The sequence below is a fragment of the Phocoena sinus genome, chromosome 9 (assembly GCF_008692025.1).
Source record: "Phocoena sinus isolate mPhoSin1 chromosome 9, mPhoSin1.pri, whole genome shotgun sequence".
In the NCBI taxonomy this organism is placed as follows: domain Eukaryota; kingdom Metazoa; phylum Chordata; class Mammalia; order Artiodactyla; family Phocoenidae; genus Phocoena; species Phocoena sinus.
Window position 1 is genome coordinate 32,062,930 of NC_045771.1, and position 21,661 is coordinate 32,084,590.

Consider the following 21,661-nt stretch of genomic DNA (forward strand, 5'->3'; position numbering starts at 1 on the left):
TAGAACATGATTTAGTCTCTAAAATAAAAATGACAGTAGACTTGATGGGGAGAAAGGTTTGAGACAAATACAGCAAAATAATCTAGAAAGTGGGGCTATGGAATAAAATTCCAAATATTTTGCTTATATTAGGCCTCCTTCAAATTATTCCAAATATCAGTTACAGAAAACAGAATTTACTTCCAAATAGTTCAAATGAAGAGACTTTAAGGAAAGGGCTCCTTACAGAAATGCAAGCAAGATTAAAGGAACAAATATGATTTAGCGAAGCAACCAAAGCTGCCCTTCCCACCCATCTGAGGAGAATGGGGAGGAAAAAGTGTTGCCTGAACTGAGCCCCATGAGAACGGGGGCCATGGTGAGGAGCTGCCTGCCAGGAGTTACAGTCACAGAGGGATGTGGCTCCTGCCACAGTCTCAGGGCCAAAGCAGGAAGGACTGGGGAATAAAATACTCCCGCTCTCTCCTCCCACCCTCCCATCTTCTGCTGGTGCCTCCCATTGACTGAACCCAAACTGAAAGTAGACAGCAAGAGGAAGGCAGAGATCAGAGTGGGATGGGGGTGGCAAATAGAAAATGGCAGGTATACGCCCTACCGCATCACCCTGTTTCAGGACAGCTCTTTTTCGACCTGTAATTGCCTTATAGTTGTGTTTGTCTTTTGTGCATTATTCATCTCTCCTTCAATCCTGTGGAATCTAAAGTTGGGATATAAGGGTTTGGAAACTTCTGCCTCCAGTCCTAGGACAGAGATAAAGTAAACAAGATGTGCACAGGTTCCTGCTATATATTGGTATTTCCCTGTCCTGAAATATCAGTAAAGGGGGCAAACAGGAGGAAATTTTAGCTCGATTCTCCCCATCCCTGCTTCTGCATTATATATATTACCCAGAGGAAGCACAATTGCCCTCTCCCTCTTTCTCTGTCTGTCTCTCTCTCTCTCTCTCTCTCTCTCTGTCTCTCTCAGACACACACACACACACACACACACACACACATACACACACACACGAATACAAATACACCAAAGGTCAACATGTGTCCTTTAAAGACAGTATTAGATGCGTGCCACAGGTTTACATACAAATTATTTTTTAATGATACCAAAAAGCCATAAGAAGAGAGTTTCATTTTCTTTTATATCACTGAAAACTTGGGGACAAAGACTAACTGGTAATGAATGATTGTAAAGATGAGGAAGCTATTTGTAGACTATGGGATCAATTATTTGGAATAGCCACAAGCCTTTCACCTCAGTATTGGAGCCAGTTATTAGAATTCAACATCTAGATTCAGTTTTCCTTTTTATTTCTAGTAAAACAGAGATCCACACCTTTGAGGCAGAAGACATCAGGGAGAAGAGACACGTCATCATTTTTGCAAACATTTCTTGAGTAGTTAGCAAGTGCCAGGCCTGTGCTATGTATGTACTTTATGTGCAGGCTTAGAAAGGTTTAAGAACTGTGCACACAGCTAGGAAGTGGCAGAGTGCAACTACCAACTCAAACACTCTGTGTCCATAGATTTCTCTACCATTCCATATCCATCTGAAAGCAGCAGTAACAACTACCTTAAAACAGGCTTGCCATTTTTAAAAATAAAGCAGAACCTTAATAAAGAGCCATGAAATTGAAATTTGTGTGTAGGGCTCTGATTTTCCTTGTTTCTAATGTTTTTGGAGGAAAAAAAATCACAATTTATCAGTTTGGACAATAAAACTGTTGTGCGAAACTTTGCTTGTTGGTTTCAATGCAAAGATTTATAGCACCTTTTTTGCATTATCTATATTTGAGTCTGGATCTCAATCCTCCCAGCTAAGATTGCAATTCCAAATTGTACGAACACAGTTCCATAGCTGCCAAAAGCTTTTCTGAGCCTTCACAGTTTGATGTCACAAACTGCCAGACAGCCACTTCTAAAGTTTAAATAGATCACCTCCTTTTGAACTCTTATCACATCCAGTTAAACAGCGGGGCTATAGCTAGGTAGCACAAAAATAATCTTGATAGGACTAAAATGCTATCAGTCTCCATCATTTCCAAATATCTGGGTTGATGACATATGTAAGGAATATATCTGGGTACTTTAAAGCAGGTGTCAACAAACTATGGCCCATGGGCCAATTCTGGCCCACCACTTGCTTTTGTAAATAAAGTTTTATTAAAACACAGTCACACCCATTCATTTACATCTTGCCCAGGGCTGCTTTCACATTATAACAGCAGTTACATAGGACAGAGACTGCAAAGCCAACATCCAAAATATTTACCATCTTATCCTTTAAAAAAACAGTTTGCCAGTGCTGCTTTACCTGAAATTTCTCCATTTTCTTGAGTTTGGTTTTGTTTTGCTATTTCTCAATAATATGATCAGGAAGTTAAAAAGTTCCCTCCTTATTCCCTTTATTTTCTTTGGAGCATTTAACTACTCTGAGCCAGTTTTTACATCTCACAAACCAGAATCAGTACCACTAGCTATAAACCTGCCTACTTTATAAAGTATGTGTAAAGGGTCATCTAACAATAATAGGATATGTGCAATTCTTGTTAAGCAGAGTGTGAGGTGGTTCAAAGGGAGATGGAATAATTCTCCATCTCACAAATTTCAACCATGCTTTGGATGAGGTGGGCCACAAAGTGTTATAAGCAAGGTTTTGGAATCACACCTGGGTTCAAGCCCTGGCCTTACCAATTATGAGCTGTGTGACTCCCCTGCCTATGTCAGTTTCCTCCTCTGTTACATGGAGATGATAATAGTAGTATCCATCTCACTGGGCTGTTAAGAGGATTAAATTGGATTAAAATGACTGTGCTTGTCTAGTGCTGGCACATAGTAAATTCGCATACCCTGCCATTGGTGACTTAAGAAAGGAACTGAAAAGACAAAGAAGGGAATGAATGAAGAAGGAAAGAAAATGAATTAAAACCACCAAAAGAATGAGGACGTTTTTCTGCTATTTTGCCTTACACTCCAATTTCTAGAGTTAAGAAATAGTTCTCTCTTTAGAGACAAGAGCAAATGCTTCAAATGTGAGATGCCTTCATAACTCACATTATTCAGAAACTTAAGGGTTTGCTTGTTAACTTGAACAGACAGAATTTGTGAAACCTACAGATGTCATGCTCACTCTCAGGGCTCATTTCAAACCTCATGGATCCTGAACGAGATGTGAATTCATCCTCAGTGCATGTGTACACATAAGCAATAGCTGATTGCATAAGCTTGAGAAGCATATTTACTTTCAGCAAGAAATGAGCTCTTGCTTGGAAAATTGGCCTAAAAACCCATTACTGCAGTGGATTCATTTTCATTTATTTCCCAACAGGTAATGGAGTTTATTTGGAGTATTGAGAGAGAGTGCTTCACTGAAGCTGGGTATTGTCTCATTTACATGCAAATATTTTTATCTTCATCTTAGATAGAAATATAATCATGCTCTATAAGGCTTGTCATGCACCCAGAATTTAATTAATGACGTGTCTGCCCAGAGTCAAGATAAAAAGTTGAAATGGGAAAAGTTTGGCATCGCATAGCTTCAGAGTCCTTGGCTGTTTTTGTAACTTCACTCATTTATTCATTCAGTTATTGATTTAACAAATATTTATTGGGTTCCTACTATGCGTTAGACACTTGTATGTACAAATACGTAGATGGAAACACATAACCTTGCCTCCAGGAAGGTTACAATCTAATAGGGAGACAGAGGCAGACAGAAAGGATCCTTCCAGTTATAAAAGAAGGTCTAAGTATGTTGGAAACATATGATTTCAAGGGGAAAAAAAGATAGCTTTGCATAAAGGCAGTGTCTGACTGAGCCCTGAAAAATGGGCAGACAAATGTGCCGGGCATGCCAGGCGAGAGACAGCATGCCTCAAGCGTTAGTGGAAACTAAAAGTGGCTCCTTACTTCCAGAATGTAAAGTGTTAAGAGAGGAGAGGGGTTGAGGGTGCGAGACAGGTAGGAGTGGAGGTTGGACAGGGTCCTAATCATGGAAGACTTTGTCAAGCAAAACTCCAGATTTTATCTGAACGCAACCAGAAGCCACAGAAGAATTTTCAGCTGTAGAGGCAGGGATCCGATTTTCACACTAGAAATGTCACTTCGGCAGCTTTTGTGAAGGATAGTGAGGTAAGGCTGTAAGTGGGGCAATCAGAAAGTGACCTATAATGACAAATGGGCAAGGTCATGAACTGTACAGGTGCCCATGGTAATAGAGATGGGAACCTAAAATGAGAATTATTTAGGAGGCAGGATCAACAGAATATAGGGATTGACAAGGTATGAGCTTTAAAGGAGAAGTAGTGATCTGAGCTGATACCCTGATCTATGGCTTGGGCAGCTAAGTTAAGAAAGTGTCATTTGTAGGATACATTCAGGAGAGACATCATGGGGGTAAGGTGTAGGATCACTGTAGAAGATGATGGATTCTGTTTGGGATGCCATCGCTATGGCATTTCTAAGCAGAGATGCCTGATAGGCACATAGAAATGAAATTTGGGGACTCAAAAAAGAGGTCTGGAGCAGAACTATAAATATGGGAGTCATAGACATTTAGGTGATATTTGATGTAATCGTTAACTTTGTGACAACTTAACTGTGCTAAGGGATCCCACCTAGCCTGTAAAACATTATTTCTGGGTGTGTCTGTGAGGGTGTCTCTGGAACAGATTAGCATTTGAATCTGTACTCTGAGCAAAGTAGGTCTGAGAAGAAAGAAGATCACTCTCAACAAGATGAATGGGCATCAATCAATCATGAAGGGCCTGAAGAGAATACAAAGGCAGAGGAAGGGTGAATTCCCTCACTCTGATTGAGCTGAGACATCCGTTGCCTCCTCCTCTTAAACACTGGCACTCCTGGTTATGGGGAGCTTTTGGACTCAGACCGGGACTTACATCATTGCCAGACCCTCACCCCACCCCCCCACCAACCGGGTTCTCGGGTCTTCAGACTCAGACTGAATTACACACCATCTTTCTTGCCCTCCAGCGTGCAAATGGCAGATCATGGGACTTCTTGGTCTCCATAACCATGTGAGCCAATTCCTATAATAAATCTCCTCAAAGGGCTTCCCTGGTGGCTCAGTGGTTAGGAATCCGCCTGCCAATGCAGGGGACATGGGTTTGAGCCCTAGCCCAGGAAGATCCCACGTGCCGCAGAGCAGCTAAGCCCGTGCACCACAACTACCGAGCCTGCGCTCTAGAGCCCATGAGCCACAACTACTGAGCCCACGTGCCACAACTACTGAAGCCCACACACCTAGAGCCCATGCTCTGCAACAAGAGAAGCCACCACGATGAGAAGCCCACGCACCGCAAGGAAGAGTAGCCCCACTCACCACAACTAGAGAAAGCCCGTGTGCAGCAACGAAGACCCAACGCAGCCAAAAGTAAATAAATTAAAAAAAAAAAATCTCCTCATATTATCTATATGTATATATCCTGTTGGTTTTTTTCTCTAGAGAACCCTAATACAGATGTTGTGGGTATGAATGAAAACACACAAGAAAATGTAGTCTAAGGAGAGAAGAGGAACTAAAATGGAACCCTGAAATGCTTCAGGAAAAAAACAAATAAGGAGATTGAAAATTACCCAGAGGAGAGCATCTTAGAGACCATTGTTGACTTTCCAGATAAAGATTTTAATGGAGGTAAGTCAGAAAGTGGGAGGTGGGGAGTGGTTGCAGGATGGAGTGGGGGGACCAAGAAGCTTGACTAAAGAGAAGATCAAAGGAGACAAAGAATGAGCAGAGGACTGTTTTGGAAGGGAGAGAAAAGGCCAATGAAGAGGGAGAGGTGGAAAGCTTAGAAAAAGTAAATAGCTGTGTATTAGGTCAAGAAGTATACATTTTATTTAATGTTTTAAAGAAACAGATAAGTCCAATTTTAAAATGAACAATTTCATGGAAAAATGATTTCATGACTCCACTTGACATAATCATACTGAATATATTCTCACTTTTAACTGGAAGTTTTTCCTCATATAAGTAGGCTTTCAATTTTTGTGTGATGAGAATGAGAGCTGGTTTGCCAAACGCAAGGAGCATCTGAATGGTGGTAGAGTCTCTCCGAGTTGAGACGGAAGCAGATGTGTTCTTTCTGGAGCTCATAAACACTTTTTATGTAACACAAGATCCATCATAACCTTGTCAATGCGTGAAGAACTTGCTTTTGAGTAATGAGTTGCCCTTTAATGAAGCCTGTTGTTCAGCGTGTGGGGGGATGCTCAGTCAACACCGGAGGCAAGGTCTTCAGTGAGCAGTTCTGTAAGGCTCAGAACGAAGAGAAAAGATGCTCAGGGAACCCAGTTTCTCAGATCTGCTCCTGCTGCTGCTCTGACAAGCTCAGCACTGATCTCATTCCCGGAGCAGAGGTGCTGATAGGTCAGAGGCGGGACAGAGAGCCCTGACCAGGGCCTCCCCAGGGGAGTTTTAAGTTCCTGAGGCAAGTGTGACCAGCACTGAATGGGCTCTGGTAGGTGCTAGAAGAAGAAGAGTGGGACAATAGAGAGAGGAAAAAAAACTAGGATTCCTAGAGATCAGGAAGAGGATGGAGGCTGGAGCTGAAAGACAGGGGAAGAAAAGCACACAGCGCCTGTGACAAGAATTTGAAAAATCCTTAGATATTAAAGCTGGGTCCCAAGCAATATAAGAATCAAATTTATACTCCAGTACTGTGTTTTTGGAGGGCAGATAGCATATATTACTTCAGGGCTGGAAATGCAGAAGCCACTAAATTGGCAACTGAGGTTTCCTAGTCCTAGAATGTGAATTGTCCATCTATTTTTCTGAAAGCTTGCTCATGAAAAGAGAAGAAAAATATAAAAGGTCTTTGCTATCTACTTCTGAATGTTCTGTGCTGCTGCAATAAATCATACCATTAAATCATTTTCTCTTATTCATACCCTGACAATTTGAGCATGTGGAGAAAATCACTCTAATTAATGAGAAAACTCAGAAAGTCACAATAATATTAAGGGAAAAGATGTAGGTTACATATGCTTCTGTCTTTCCACAGATTTATCTGACTGAGAAGACAAAATGAAAAATATTCAATTAGAGCTATGTGTAGCATTTTAATTCTCATCAGAGGTCACTCAACCAATTCATAATGTCAGCATGTCTTGTTTGCTAGATTACCTGTGTGTATTTCTAGTACGTTCAACGGCTTTCCTGTTTAACTCAGAGTGTGTTGAATGGATAACTGCATTTGCCTCATTTTTTCTTAACGTGGATGTTTGCTCTTTTCCCAAACACACATGTATGTATCCCTCCCTCTACAGCACGTGGCCTAACAGTCTATTCCAGGTCTAACATTAGAGAAGCTCCGTTATTGTAGATCAGGGTTCAAAAGCAAAGGATCCATCCAAAGTATATTAGTTCGAGCTGGTACACTGACTAAAGCACTTTATCTGATTGAATGTGACCAATTGTAAGTTTCTGTTGGTCTTGGAAAGACGAAGAGCTGAATTAGAAAAAGGGAGAGAGGGGAAAAATAGCAAGCAGGAAAAAAAATGGGAATAAGAGAACAAATAAATGAAGACAAGAGGAAGGTCATGCTCACAGAACAGCAATACCTAAAAATACTGAAAGTAAATTTGTAGCATGCATACCTGCAGGTATCATTACACAGCATAAAACATTTTGAATTAATGTGTTACTCATGCCATGCACCATATTTTGTGCTACATTTAAATAATGACTAGGGAAAAATTACATGGTTGTCTTAGTCTAAGAGAAATTAGCTTGCATATGAGGAAAATAGACCTTTTACAGACAGAAATGCCTAACTCTGATTATGATAGGAAGACACCAGCTCAACTTCAACCAACCCCCCTCCTTGGTCAGCTGTCCATAATAGTCCCATAGTTTTTAAACCTTGTAACTATTTCAAGTCAGTACTTTTTTTTTTTCCATTGTATATAATGCAAGTCTGCACTATTACATTATTACCAGTCAGTTAAAAATAATATGAACAAGTTGGTTTCTAATGACATCAATAATTGACAAGATATTTAAACCTCTTTTGCAAAGAGGTTACACTTAAACAGAACAAATAAATTGGAGGAGTGTAAGGCCAATGCACTGATTTTGTTTTTTCCCATTATTAATATTGACAGGTTACATTTTTGTAGCATTTCACGGCTTACAAAGTAATTCCCTATGAATGACCTCACTTGTGCCTTACAGCAGGGGTTTCCCAGGCGGCACACCCGGTACCTGTCCGAGGCCTGTTAAGAGCCAGCCCACACAGCAGGAGGTGAGCAGTGGGCAAGCTTCATCTGCCGCTCCCCATCACTCTCATTACTGCCGGAACCAGCCACCGAACCCCCCATGGAAACATTGTCTTCCACGAAACCGGTCCCTGGTGCCAAAAAGGTTGGGGACCTCTGCCTTTATGCCCATTTTCCTTCTGCGGACACCGAGATTCAGAAGGGCATGCAAGCTGCCCAAGTTCATGGAATTAGTAAGTGGAAAAATCTAAGCACACATCTTTTGCTTCCCAATTTCATTCTCGGCCCCTCCTCCCTCCCGGCAGAGCTGGCTCCACTGAAGGCTGAAGCCAGATAACGAGATGAGGCTTGGACATGGGCCACGTCTAAACATTGAGGTATTGAACTTTTAATAACCGTACCGTTGCATACCTTTAAATTGGAAAGTCTACACCTAGATATCTTTCCACTTTCACAAAAGGCCATTTTCCTCTGGTTCCCTCATTGTGGTGTTTTCCTGCTCCATTGAGCCAGTTCACAATGGAGGCTGGAGGCAAAATTTCCCCCATGGGACACTTCTCAGACCTCCCTTGGACTTGTCCTGGTTGTTCAGGGCTGTTGTTCTTTGTGGGCAGCTCTGCAGCTCGGAAAACACTCACCGGGGGCAGGATGGGGTAGGAGTAAAAGACCCGCGAGACGTAGGACGTCACGATGCGGTGATGTGGTCCTCCTCCACAGAGCTACACGTGTAAAGCAATAGGGGCGGCGGGGGATGCACCACAGGGTGGAGCAGGGAGCTGTGATATGGATCACTTTAAGGGGGATGCTTTACGGTTTCTAACCCTGAGTACCGTGTATTGTTTCTGCATGGTTGCATGAACAATGCGAGTCCCTCCAGGATTCCTGACTCCCGACATGATGACAAAAGCACCAACAGCCACTAGGGGGCCCATTTTTTCTTAGTGTATATCGTTTAACTTTTGCAATTTGACTACCGTGAGTAGATGCCATAAAGGAATTTTCAAAGACGTGAGTGGGAGCTGTGAATGCTGGAAACTAAAGAATCAGCTCACACACTTAACAATTCTATTCTAAACAACCAAGAAGGTGTTTGGAAAGCAACACATAGCTCTGCTTTTAAATTGCCCAATTTTCTATAAACATACAATTTTATTAATAGTCCACATGGCTGTACTGTTCTAGCAACAATGCCAACCACACTGGTTCTGACTTTCTCCCCTAAATGCACTGCACTCACTGGTCACAGGACTCAGGGAAGAAGGGGATAAAAAGACTTCGCTGTGACTAAGAAATCTCTAGAAACCTTTTATCCTTCCCAGGAGCCCCTTAGGGACACAACCTGCAAAATCATCCCAAGACTCCTCGTCTTTTACCAGGGAGTATGGCAAAAACTCTGAGCTACAGGAAGAGAACTAATATATGCAATGCAAAATAAAAGCCCTTCTGGTAATCAGTGCCTTTCTAACAAAAGTTGTCAATCAAATATCAGAAAATTTATGCATGCACTCCTGTGGGGGGGGTGCCCGCGTGCGTGCACACATGTGCACACGTGCACCAAAAGAACTTACTATTATAGAGAAGCTGTAGATAATCTTTTGTTAATACAGCACAAAGTCCCATTTTTTCTGTTTTGAAAATTCCTATCAGTCCAAATATCTCTCTTTTATTCTTCAATAGCAAAATACATTTGTGACTCTGTATTACCATTTTATAGATAGTAAACCTGAAGGACAAAAAGGCTACCTGCCTTAATTTTAGCTACATACTAGCAACCACAGATCTTAATTTTGTTGTCACAGGAGGAATTGGTAGGAGCTATTTGGGCCTTGCTCCTGTGCTTTCCGCCCCGCCAGTATGGCTTCTGAGTCACAGCTGAAGTAGTGACTCAGAAGGACGTGGATATCTTCTTCCCTTTGGTGGATCTTCTCTCTCCTATAAACCAGGATGGTCAGGTCCCCTTCCACGCTGGCCCTCCAAATTTCAGAACGTGGTGAGACAGCTTCATAGAGGGGTCATGTGTGAACACTCTGGAATCAAATAGTCCAGGATAAAAACTTGGCTGTAGCACTTGGAAGCTGTGTAACCTCGAGCTGTTTGTACTTTACTAAGCCTCATTTCTTAAACTTAAAAATGAGACAAATAACAGCAGCTACTTTATCTGGTTGTTGTGAGGATTGAAGGAAGTTATCCATGTGGTCCTGATATGGCCCACCAGACCCTCCACACCTCACCCAGCCTGCTGCTACCCCTCTGACCTTTTCTCTTACCGTGATTCCCCTCTCTCTCTCTGCTCCTTCCCAGTCCTGAAGCAGGCCGCATCCACTCCCTCCACAGGGCCTTTGCATTGCTGCTCCCAGTGCCGGGAACCCTCATTTCCTGATATCTACAAGGCTCTCCTGCACCTTTCTGGGGGGTTGTTGCTTAAATGCCACCTTATCAGAGAATCCTACAGTCATAGGGAGAATAACGCGCCCGCCCCATGCAAAGAGGTTGACTTCCTAATTCTTGGAACATGTGAATATGTTACCTTACATGGCCAAATAGACTGCAGCTGTGATTAAGTTAAGGCTGTTGAGATGAGACAATTATCCAAGGCTCTCTGGGTGGGCCCAATAGAAACATGGGATCCTCATAAGAAGGAGCAGTGAGTGGAGGAAGGGGAGGAGATCTGAAGGTGTTCTACCTCTGGCTTTCAGTATGGAGGAATGGACCGTGAGCTGAGGAATGCAGGCAGCCTCTAGGAGCTGAAAAAGGTAAGGAAATGGATTCCCCCCAGAGCATCTAGAAGGAATGCAGCCCTGCCAATCCATTTTAGACTTTTCACCTCCAGAACTGTAAGGTAATAAATTTGTATTTATTTACAGTATTGAGTTTGTGGTAACTTGTTACAGCAGCAATAGGAAACTAATAGATATTCTCTCACTATTACATAAACTTGCTCCCATCTCTGCATCCATACCATCACTTTCTCTTCTGCTTAACCCGCTGGATTTACTTTCATAGCACTTGATCAGCACCTGATGTAGGTTTATTTGTGTTTTTGGTCTCACTAGAATGTGACCTTAATAAGAGAGAGGTCTTTGTTTTATTCCCTGTCTTGTTCCTTGATTTGAAAAGTGCCTGGCACACAGTAGGTGCTCAAAAAATATTTCTTGGATAAATAAAAAACCTGGCATGAAGTCATCCTTCCGTGATCGTTGGAAATTGATAACACATCCACAAGTACAGAACTTCTAAACAGTGAGCTTCAGCCTAATTGCTACTTAGCAAAAGAGTTCCAGGTGTGCCTAACATACTGCTGTCCCGGACCTTTGCGTTGACAGGTGGAGCAGCCTTGTCTCTTTAACCATGCCATGCAAATAATTATCACGTTCCATGTGTGGCATAATGGAAAAGGGTGTCGTAAGGCATATTTGAGGGTATCAACAATGACTATTCTGAAAAAAAAATCAGGGCTTTGTTTTCGAGAGCCAAGAATTCTAGAATGCAGTTGTATACTGAGTGTAAAGCAGGTTTTAGTTCGAAGGTGACATGAACAGATAGTCCTCTTTTCATGTGGAATCCTTTTTCAGGTTGGAAGTGACTTCCTATGGTAGAAGGCTTACTACTGAATAGTAAACATGAACTCGAGTGACAGGACTTCCTCTATGGCTTCCACTGGGCTTTGGGGGCTCACTCTAAACCGTTAGACTGGACTCCCATACCTCTGCTATCTCCTCACTGGACACCCACTTTTCTTGGCTTGCAAGGCCCTCTGTTTGATCTATACTGGCCAACTATTTCAAACAGGTTCCCTGTCACTGATACATGGATTTTTCTTCTTTGGCTTTTTTCCTGTTACCTGAAGTGTTGCAGGATTATTGCTCATTAGCCATTTCTTTTGTTCTAGTCTTAACTACTGTCACAGGAAGAGGTGACTGCTCTAATAATCGGGGCTGTTCAGTCCTGGAATTTACTGATCCAAATGTCTATGCTAATGGTGAGCATACTACTGGAGAAACAGAGCTCGTGAGATTAAGGCCATGTAGTTCTAGCCTCCTATGTTGATTCACTTATTCATTCAGTGATCTATTCATTCAATAGTTATTAAGCATCTACTACATGTTAGTCCCAGGGGATAATTAGAAAAGATAGACACTCTCCCTGCTGTAATAAACATTACAGCCCAGAAAGAAGTTAGATGTTGACAACTAATGACAAGCATGTTGAGTGTACAAAGAAGAAAGCCAAGGTTCTAGATGAATACATAACCTATTCACTATTCAACAGATGTTTAATAAGTGACTACTATGCATGAAGGATATTTATTAAGGATACTTATTAAGTGCTGCAGTGAATAAGACTGGCAAAGTCTCTGACCTGGTGGAATTTACAATCAGTAGGGGAAAAAGAAAGAACAAACATAAATAATATAATGTCAGGGAATGATATATCCTGTGGAAAAAAAGTAAGAAAGAAGGCTAAAGGAAATGGTGAGTGGATAGCTGTAGAAAGCCATTCTGAGATTATATCTGAGTCAGCCTCTTTCTTATAGAACCAGCATCATCTTATCAGTCTTCCTGGGAAGCAGCCTTAGGAGCAGAAGGAACATTTGGAGATGTCCCCAAATCTTCAGGTTGGTTTGCAGTGCCAGTGTCATCATCATTTAAAGGTAGGTCTTTTGCACAACCTGGAAATGCTATTCATGTTCCCATTAATTCTCTGTAGAAGCTTGTTGCATCTTTTATGCACACACAGTAATCCCATAGTAATTCAGCTTCTAAGAAGAGCTTTGGAATACATTTTTTTTTTTTTTAAATCACCTATCAGACAAGGTTAGGAAAGTTAATTCTGAGGAAAAAGAATCTGAGTGAGAGGTGCTTAAATGAGGTGCAAAATGTTAATCTATTGGCAAACCTCTAGCGTAGGCAAAATTTTCTCATGTTCATTTGGGGATAATACTAAGTGTGTGAAATCATTGGCAAGAGAGCTTTATGGTGCTGTGCTGTGGACTTAAGGTTGACCAAAGAATAGATATTTATTGAGCATCTACTATGTGCATGACTATAAGCTTGAAACCAGGAGGATTTTAACCAGGAGGCTAGAAACTGAAACCAGGAGGATTTTTTTCCTGTTGATTTTCTCTACCTGGAAAGAACTTTTAAACCTTATACTCCTGGTTATCCAAGACAGATAACATCTGTCACATATGCCCTTCTCTGGGCAATGCCTCCCCTACTAAAAAAAGATTCATTACTCCCACCTGTACACTGCATTCCAGGCATCTACACACTTATAATTTTGTTCTTGCCACCATGAATTATAACTATTTGCTTACATGTCTCCTTGGGGGCAGGGGCTGTGTCTTGTTTCTCTCTGTATCCCTATGCCTAACCCAGTTTTTCCCAAAGTTCCCTGATGATAAGGCTTAGCTTAAGGGGGCACTTGTTAAATTATCTGGATTGTCTAGCCTCTCCCTAGAAATTCTGTTTGAGTAGTTCTGGGTTAGGGCCTAGGAATCTGTTGTTCTAATAAGCATTCCAGGTGATCCCTATCATCAGGCAAGATTGGGAAATACTGGCCCAGCCTGTAGTAACACTAAGAAAATGTAATTGAGTGGATTAAAAACTACAGATAAACAGAACTTTCTTTTGTCTTTTTAGATTAGATAATCATCAAATAAATATAGTATTCTAAAAATACTTGTAAGGTTTGGCTCCTAATTTTGAGGAACTTGGGAAAAGGCAAATATGATGAATTGTTCCACCTCCCTGAATGTGAGTAAAGTTAATTTAAATTAATAAATTAACATATAAATTGACAGTCGCTGCCGATAATGTAGCTATTTATCAGTAATCCATTCACAACTTTGTACATTAAGCAGTGCTTCTCACCCAGGTGATCCTACCTCCCAGGGAATATTTGACCATGTCCGGAGACATTTAGTTGTCACAGCTGGAGAGGTGCTACTAACATCTAGAGGGTAGAGGCCAGGGATGCTGCTAAACATCCTACAAAGCATAGGATGGCCCTCCTCACCAGAGAATAATCCTCAAATGTCAATAGTGTTTAGGTTGAGAAATCCTGCATTAGACTCAACAGGAAGCTTTAAAAAATCCGTATGCCCAGGCTACCCCCTAGACCAGTTACCTCTGAATGTCTGAGGGTGAGACCCAGGCATCATCATTGTTTGAGCTCTTCCAGTAATTTCAATATGCAACCAAGGCTGAGAACCATTGCATTAAGTCCAAAGTTTGCCATCTATCAGCTGGGAAATTAGGCACAGAACCTACCAGTTTCTGTTTCTTCATCTGTAAAATAATAACACCTATATCAGAGGGTTATTCTAAGGATTAAAGAGATAATGCATGTGACAATGCCCTCTAACTAAATATACAAAAGTAAGGTATTATTACTGCTTCCTGGTTGGGCAGCAATCTAAGCGGCAGAACTGGGTAAGTTACTTGCTTAACACCATGAATATATTCTTACATGCAAATCCATTCTTACATTTTTGCCTAAAATATGTTCTACACATGCCAAAGAAGTTAGAAAATTCATATGCTTAGGTGAGTTTTTTATTGTTATGAAGCCTTCTCCCACTCTCTCTACTTGTTCTCTTTGATATGTTTGAATCTATATCAGGTTTTAATAAAGCAATCGCTCTGTTGTTTGAAGATAATACAATTGGACCTGCAGTCCACCAGCTACCTACCTACATTTAGCGACAGAGCACATCTGGGAAGGCCACCACTAATCTTGTATAGCTAAGGTTGGGGCTAAGAGCAGGAGAGCCTATAGAAATGCAGAGACCCCACACGATTAAGGAGAATGAAGATTACATACTTTGGAGCATGGGTTAAGATTGATGAGTTAATCACCGACTGGGTGATTGCTAGAAATGCAGCCTCTCAGGACCCATCCAGATGTAGTGAATCAACATAGGTAGTTTAATAAGCTCCCCAGGTGATATGTAGGCACATTAAGACTATAGAGTCATTACTCTAGAAAATCCTACATGAGAAATTAGCCAACTCAGTTCTCCCAAACATCAAGCATGCAATAGTCTTCTGTGAATCCATGTCTATTTTGGTTCCTTCCATGTCTCAAATGGATTCCGACTGCTGCTGACTGCATGTAGAGGAATGTTCCAGTTGGTGTACTCTCACATCCTTTGCCACCTCTGAGGTTTTAGCAGCCACTCCAGGTTATTAGGTAATGATCTTAGATCTTATTAGGTAATAATAAAACTTAGCTTAAGTTTAGCTAGAAGATAATCACCATGTGTTTTTGCCAGCCTATCACTTGAAACATGTTATTTCTTTGTTTTCATTATCCTGAAAAATAGTTTACCTGGCAATAGAAGGGTTAATTCATGAGCTGCAGAACTGGTTTCTTTTGTGCGGAGAGAGCAAGCTGGCTCATCCTTCTTGCTGAGAGAGGCAGTTAATCAGTATATAAAGACGTGTGATAGATGAGGCATAACTTCAAAAGGTGCATGGTTTATTTCTCAATGCAAAATCCTCCTACTCTCTGAGAAGCCAAGAGTCAGCCACATCCACAAATCTCTTCCTATGGCCCACCTACTTCTTTTAACATCACATCATCTGTACCCTATGGTCCTACAGCTTCTCCTACCTCAGATTCTCAGTATCCTCTTAAGAGCATGTTTGTGTTGAAGGGGACCTTATTCTAAAATGACATTGGTACCCAATACTAAGATTTAAATCAGTTATGAATTCCCTCCTTTAATTCCTATTTCACCTTTTTTCAAAAGTGTTCATACACCTGCAATCACGTAGATTATTATTATAAATTTTGTGCAGTCATTCAAATCTCTACCTGGGAAATTAAAACAGTTTCCAGGTTATCTGGTAGTTTGTTTGGAGAAAGAATTATTCCGATGTGAGGAAAAGACAAATATTTCACATGATAAAGCAAATCTAAAAACATTTAGTTCAGAAAGGAAAAAAAGCCCTCAAGAGTGGGGAGAAAAGACAAGATTTACGTTTTGAGGAATCAAGTGCTACAAAACAGGGTAGAGCTTTTTAAAAGTTGCTTAGGGGGCTGAGTAGAGAGTTTTTTAAAAAGTTCCAATCTCTTGAGTTACTTAAGAACTCAACCCCCCACTTAAATTCCTGTCTAATCCACATTTGTAGGAAGTATCAGTAAACTGGCCTCCTATGTAGTATACATGAATTAGAGTTCCTGCTCACAGTTTAGTAAGCAAAGTAATCAGCCTCCAAATAGTCAAAAAATAATTTTAATGATGTAAAAATACATTGCATTTTAAACTTAGTATCTTTCTCATATTAACAATGTTAAATGTATCAATATATTTAAGATGTAACCTTAAAGTCACACTTTTATTGATTTAAGGGCTCAGTCTCATCATTGTAAAGTCAATTCATGTCACAGTTGTTTTTTTTTTTTTGTGGTCATATGTCTAGAGATCAAAGGAGCATCCTCTGGCACCAGTGCTAAGCCCCTTGTAGGAGTGCTTCTTTTTTTTTTTTAAACGTCTTTATTGGAGTATAATTGCTTTACAATGCTGTGTTAGCTTCTGCTGTATAACAAAGTAAATCAGCTATACATATACATATATCCCCATATCCCCTCCCTCTTGTGTCTCCCTCGCACCCTCCCTATCCCCCGCCTCTAGGTGGTCACAAAGCACTGAGCTGATCTCCCTGTGCTATGTGGCTGCTTCCTACTAGCTATTTTACATTTGGTAGTGTATATATGTCCATGCCACTCTCTCACGTCGTCCCAGCTTACCCTTCCCACTCTCCGTGTCCTCAAGTCCATTCTCTACATCTGTGTCTTTATTCCTGTCCTGCCCCTAGGTTCTTCAGAACCATTTTTTTTCAATTTTGTTTTAAAAAACACATTAGTTGATTAATAAAACTGCAGGAGGAAAAAAGTGAAAATTTATATCTAAATGACACAGCAAGAACTTTATGGAGTGATAGAAAATAAGAATGTTTTGGAAGGGCTGGTTAGATTATGCAGAGCAGAAGAGTCTATTTGGTACCATGGGCTTTAGGAAGCCATTGAATATTATCAAAGGGGAGAGAAAATACAAGAGCTACTTATTGGAAATCTTACCGATAAACAGATTACTCTGAATGTGCAAGATAATTCGGAAGAAGAATTAAAAGCAACACAGCCATATATTGAAGATGAACCTCATATATGGTAAAATTTAGGCTACTTTTTACTCTTCTCATTCAGAATTTGAGATGACCAGACCAGGTGTTGTGATTTCCCATCCTATGCATGTGTCTTAGTTCAGGCTGCTATAACGAAGTACCATAGACTGGTGACTTATAAAGAACAGAAATGTATTTCTCACAGTTCTGAAGGACCAGGATCAGGGTGTGAGCATGGTCAGGTTCTTGGTGAGTGCCCTCTTTCTGATTTATGGATGGCTGTCTTCTCTCTATGTTCTCAAAGGGCAGAGGGTTAGCTAGCTCTCCAACCTCTTCTTGCAATTTTAGGAGCACTAATATCATTCACGAGGTTCCACTCATATGACTTAATCCCCTCCCAAAGGCCTCACCTCCAAATATCATATTGGGATAAGAATTTCAACATATGAATTTGAAGGTAACACAAACATTCAGTCCACCAGAGGTATAGGTTCTAAAGCCTGGGTTGAGATGAAAATTGCATGTAGTTAAAAATGCCATGGAGAATCCACTAGGATTCAAAGGACAAAATTTTTGTGTATGTTTTTGCATTTTTGCTATGGTTTTCCTTTCCCTAGTGTAGTGCTCAGTAAACTTTTTCTATAAAGGGCCAGAGAGTAAAGATTTTAGGCTTTGCAGACCGTACTGTCTCCGTTGCAACTACTCATTTTCGCTGCTACGAGCAAAAGCAGCCATAGACAGTACATAAATTAATGATTGTGGCTGTGTTCCACTGAAAGGTTATTTGTAAAAAGAGGCAGCAGGCTAGATTTAGGCTGCAAGTCATAATTTGATGACCCCTGACCTAGTACATTGGAAACTAGTGTTCTTTAAAGTGGAGAAAGGCCACGAAGTAAATTAAATGGAGGCTATATAGTCTAATTTACATAATATAAATGTATATGAAACTCAGTTTTACTGCTTACACTGTAAATGGTTTTATGTATTTTCTGTAATTTTTAGGGTCTTAACTGATGAATAAAATTAATTTTATCGGTAACTTTTTAAATCCAAAGGACTTAAATCTTAACCCATTAAATTCAATCTCATTTTCTCAAAATTTATTGTTTGTATAATATTTTATGCAATCTAAGAGGTCATTTGCCTCATTTATCTAGGGATAATGAACTATGTTATGAATGTCACAAAACTATATTTCTTTTAAAATGTTTTCTAATTCTAACCTGTAGTTGTAATTTATATTTCCCAGTAACATAAATATAAAATTCATTATATCCTTTTTTTTTTTTTTCAATTTCCTTACTTGTCAAGATAGGCTAGGTGAAACTGGTAATAAATTCCTGCCCACACCTGAGTGTTGTAACACAATGAGCATTTTTTTCAGTCCCAGGAGCTCTCATCCAAGTGGTGATTTGAGAGCATACCTTGTAGCTATGTCAGGTGGAACTGTTGACTTCTAAATCCCTGAGTAAGAGAAAAGAGATCACAGCTGTTCTCTATACTTTGGCTTGGAAGTTATATATGTCAATTCTGTTTATGGCTAAGTTACCAGAAATAGTCACTCTACCTCAATGGAACTACCTGTCAGGCTGAGATAGCCATCTTCCTGTATGATCAAATGGGACTTAGAGAACACATAGCAGTGCCTCTGCCACATTCTATTGTATAAAAGGCCATCCAAGAACCAATTCATAGTGATTTGGTTGAGGTTTGAAATTTATGTAGGCTAAATATCCAACATAACATATAACAGCGCATGGAGACATAATGTAACCCCTGTAAAAAGTCAAAGGTTATTACCAGGTTTTAGTCCCCAGTTTAGATAGCTAAGTTATAATACTTCAATGAGTCATCAAAAGAATTAGTTGAGAATTACTAGGGAACCTGTACTGTAGAAGAAGAAATTCTATTCAGATGTCATGATACTTGACAACCACAAATGTTATATGTGGGGTATTGATATTTTATCCAGTTCCTTCCTTTTAAGGATTTAATGATCATTCTTAGCCAGGCATAGTTAAGAGAATACCCTTTGCTCTAGGCCATCGTTTTGTTTTACCCCTCAGTTCCATTAATCCATTATTGTTTCCACTGATCTGCACTGTGGTGCAGTTATGAGAGCCCTTATTGCTATTTGTTGGGTATCTTAAGGCTTTGATTATGCACATACTCTGAGATCACTTTAAGCATCAAATCTTTGTCGGTAAGGGTGCTAAGGATGCTTTACTTCCCTCTAATGAACTATGTAAAATTGGCTGCCTGCCTTGTGTATGATTCCAAAAGTAGCAGAATGTTACCATAATCTGATCTCTCAAATCTGAGCCTTCTCACTCTGTAAATTTACCCTGGGTTTTCTGCCAGGGTTGGAGCTATATTCAGTTCCTTTAGGCACAGTAATTCTCACCAGAGAGGCATGGACTTTGGGGTTTGGAGATGGGAATTAGAATCTCTGGAGTTATGAGCAGTGTGTGTAGTAAGAAAAGGCTTATTTAGCAAACAATGCAATTTCATATTTTGAAAAACAATTGGTTTTATGCTTTAAACTCCTGAAACTAAAATTTAACCATCTTCCTGGCTGCTGGAAGTACGCAAATGTTGGTGACTTTCAGCTGTTGAGAGGATGCATTTCTGAATCAGCAGGGAATTGGATTTTTACATTTATTAAAAGGCACATTGGGTTTAAACATGAGGCTTTTTATGATGGAAAACTCAGAGTAGATACTTCACTGTGCAGAAAAAAGGAACACCGTGACATGATTGGAAGATCTGAGGGCAAGAGGGTCAAAAGGTAAGAATTCAGAGCAGTTGGTAAGGGAATAACAGGGGACTGAAAATACCTCTAGGAAATCCTTAGGAATGTAAAGGAGGAGGGCACAGGACATACTTGAGTTGTGTGGGATGAGAGCTCACTTTATTTCATTTGGCTGTTAAAAGAAGGCTGATAAAGTTGTGATCACTAACACTGCATATATGCTTGAAGCATAACCTGTAACCTCTTGTATGGCTAAAATCACAAGCCCATCGGGCCTTGGTTTCATCTACAAAGTGAGTGGGTGGATGACAGCCAAGGTCTCTTCCGTTAAATGATTCTGTCGTTTTCTGAGTCTACTCCCCTTCCCCCAACACACAAAATCAAACAGCCAACAGTCAACGAACAAACATTCATCAAGACCACATAATGATCCAAACATTGTTGGCCAAAGTCCTACAGGTGTTGCAAAACAGGATATAGACTTTCCTGTCTGCAGGGAACTTATGATCCATTTGGGGAGACAAGGTAAAATTGTAAATAATACAAAAAGTACATAATTTTCTATTAGAATGGGGTAAGCAAAATACAGCTTGCAGGACAACTCTGGCCCAACAGCTATAGCTGCTCTCACATTGCATACGACAGAGTTGAATTGTTGCCACAGTGTATGGCCCACAAGCCTAAAATATTTACTGCTTGGCAAAAAGTTTGCCAACACTTATATTAGAATAATCAAATAATGTCACAAGGCAAAATGGGAGAGATCCCAAGTGGTAACAGAGAGGACAGAGCTATTGAAGTTGAGATAAGGCCCAGCCTGCGAAAGCTTCAAGGGGTCCCAGCTATGAGAGGAGAGAGCAAGGAACCTCCATTTTCTGTAGAAAAAAGGACATGGGGAACAGGGATCTTTATAATTAGTAAGACAATGATGAATGTAACCACATATTATGTTTATTACATACTTTTCTAGTCATTTTTACTATGCTGGCCCTCAAAATAATTTATTTTGAAAAATCTAAGCCTTTTAAATATCCTTCACAATGTTGCTCCAAAATCAGTATTGATTAAAAATTCCCCACCCCTCTCCTGAGAAGCAGGAAATGTTGCTGCATTGATAATTCTAATAAATGAAAATTTGTGATTCACTCTAAAGATAATTAGAGGAATATACAAATGAATTTCAAGGGATATTAACATAGGAAAATCTGGAGTTTGAAATAATATCAGTATTTGTTGTATTTTGATTGACATATTTCTATTACTATCTGTCCTTGATTCATAGATGTATTTTATTAACCACCATAATTTTGACAAATACATGAAGCTAAATGGTAACTACAGCAGATTCTGGGCCTAATTATTTTCCACCATGTCAAACTTTGCTATCGTGGTAAAGTTTATTTTGATGCCTTTAAATATTTCTCAGTGCCTCTGAGCCCTTTAGATGCTATGGGGACACACACTGAAGCCCACTCACCCAGAGCTGCCCAACCCAGAAAATGTTGCATGTTCCAGAATTTTCCTTGCTCTTCTTTCCTGCCCCAATC

The 21,661-nt window shown here is 40.2% G+C and overlaps 1 protein-coding gene across 1 annotated transcript in view; it reads left to right on the forward strand.

Annotated features, from left to right (window-relative positions):
• The first annotated feature begins 12,763 nt into the window (after window positions 1–12,763).
• Window positions 12,764–21,661, forward strand: part of CTTNBP2 (cortactin binding protein 2) — a 175,428-nt gene continuing 166,530 nt past the window's right edge. The window contains exon 1 of the mRNA XM_032643252.1: window positions 12,764–12,882. Coding sequence (XP_032499143.1) covers window positions 12,829–12,882 — 54 coding nt within the window. The 5' untranslated portion in view covers window positions 12,764–12,828. The remainder of the gene's footprint in view (window positions 12,883–21,661) is intronic.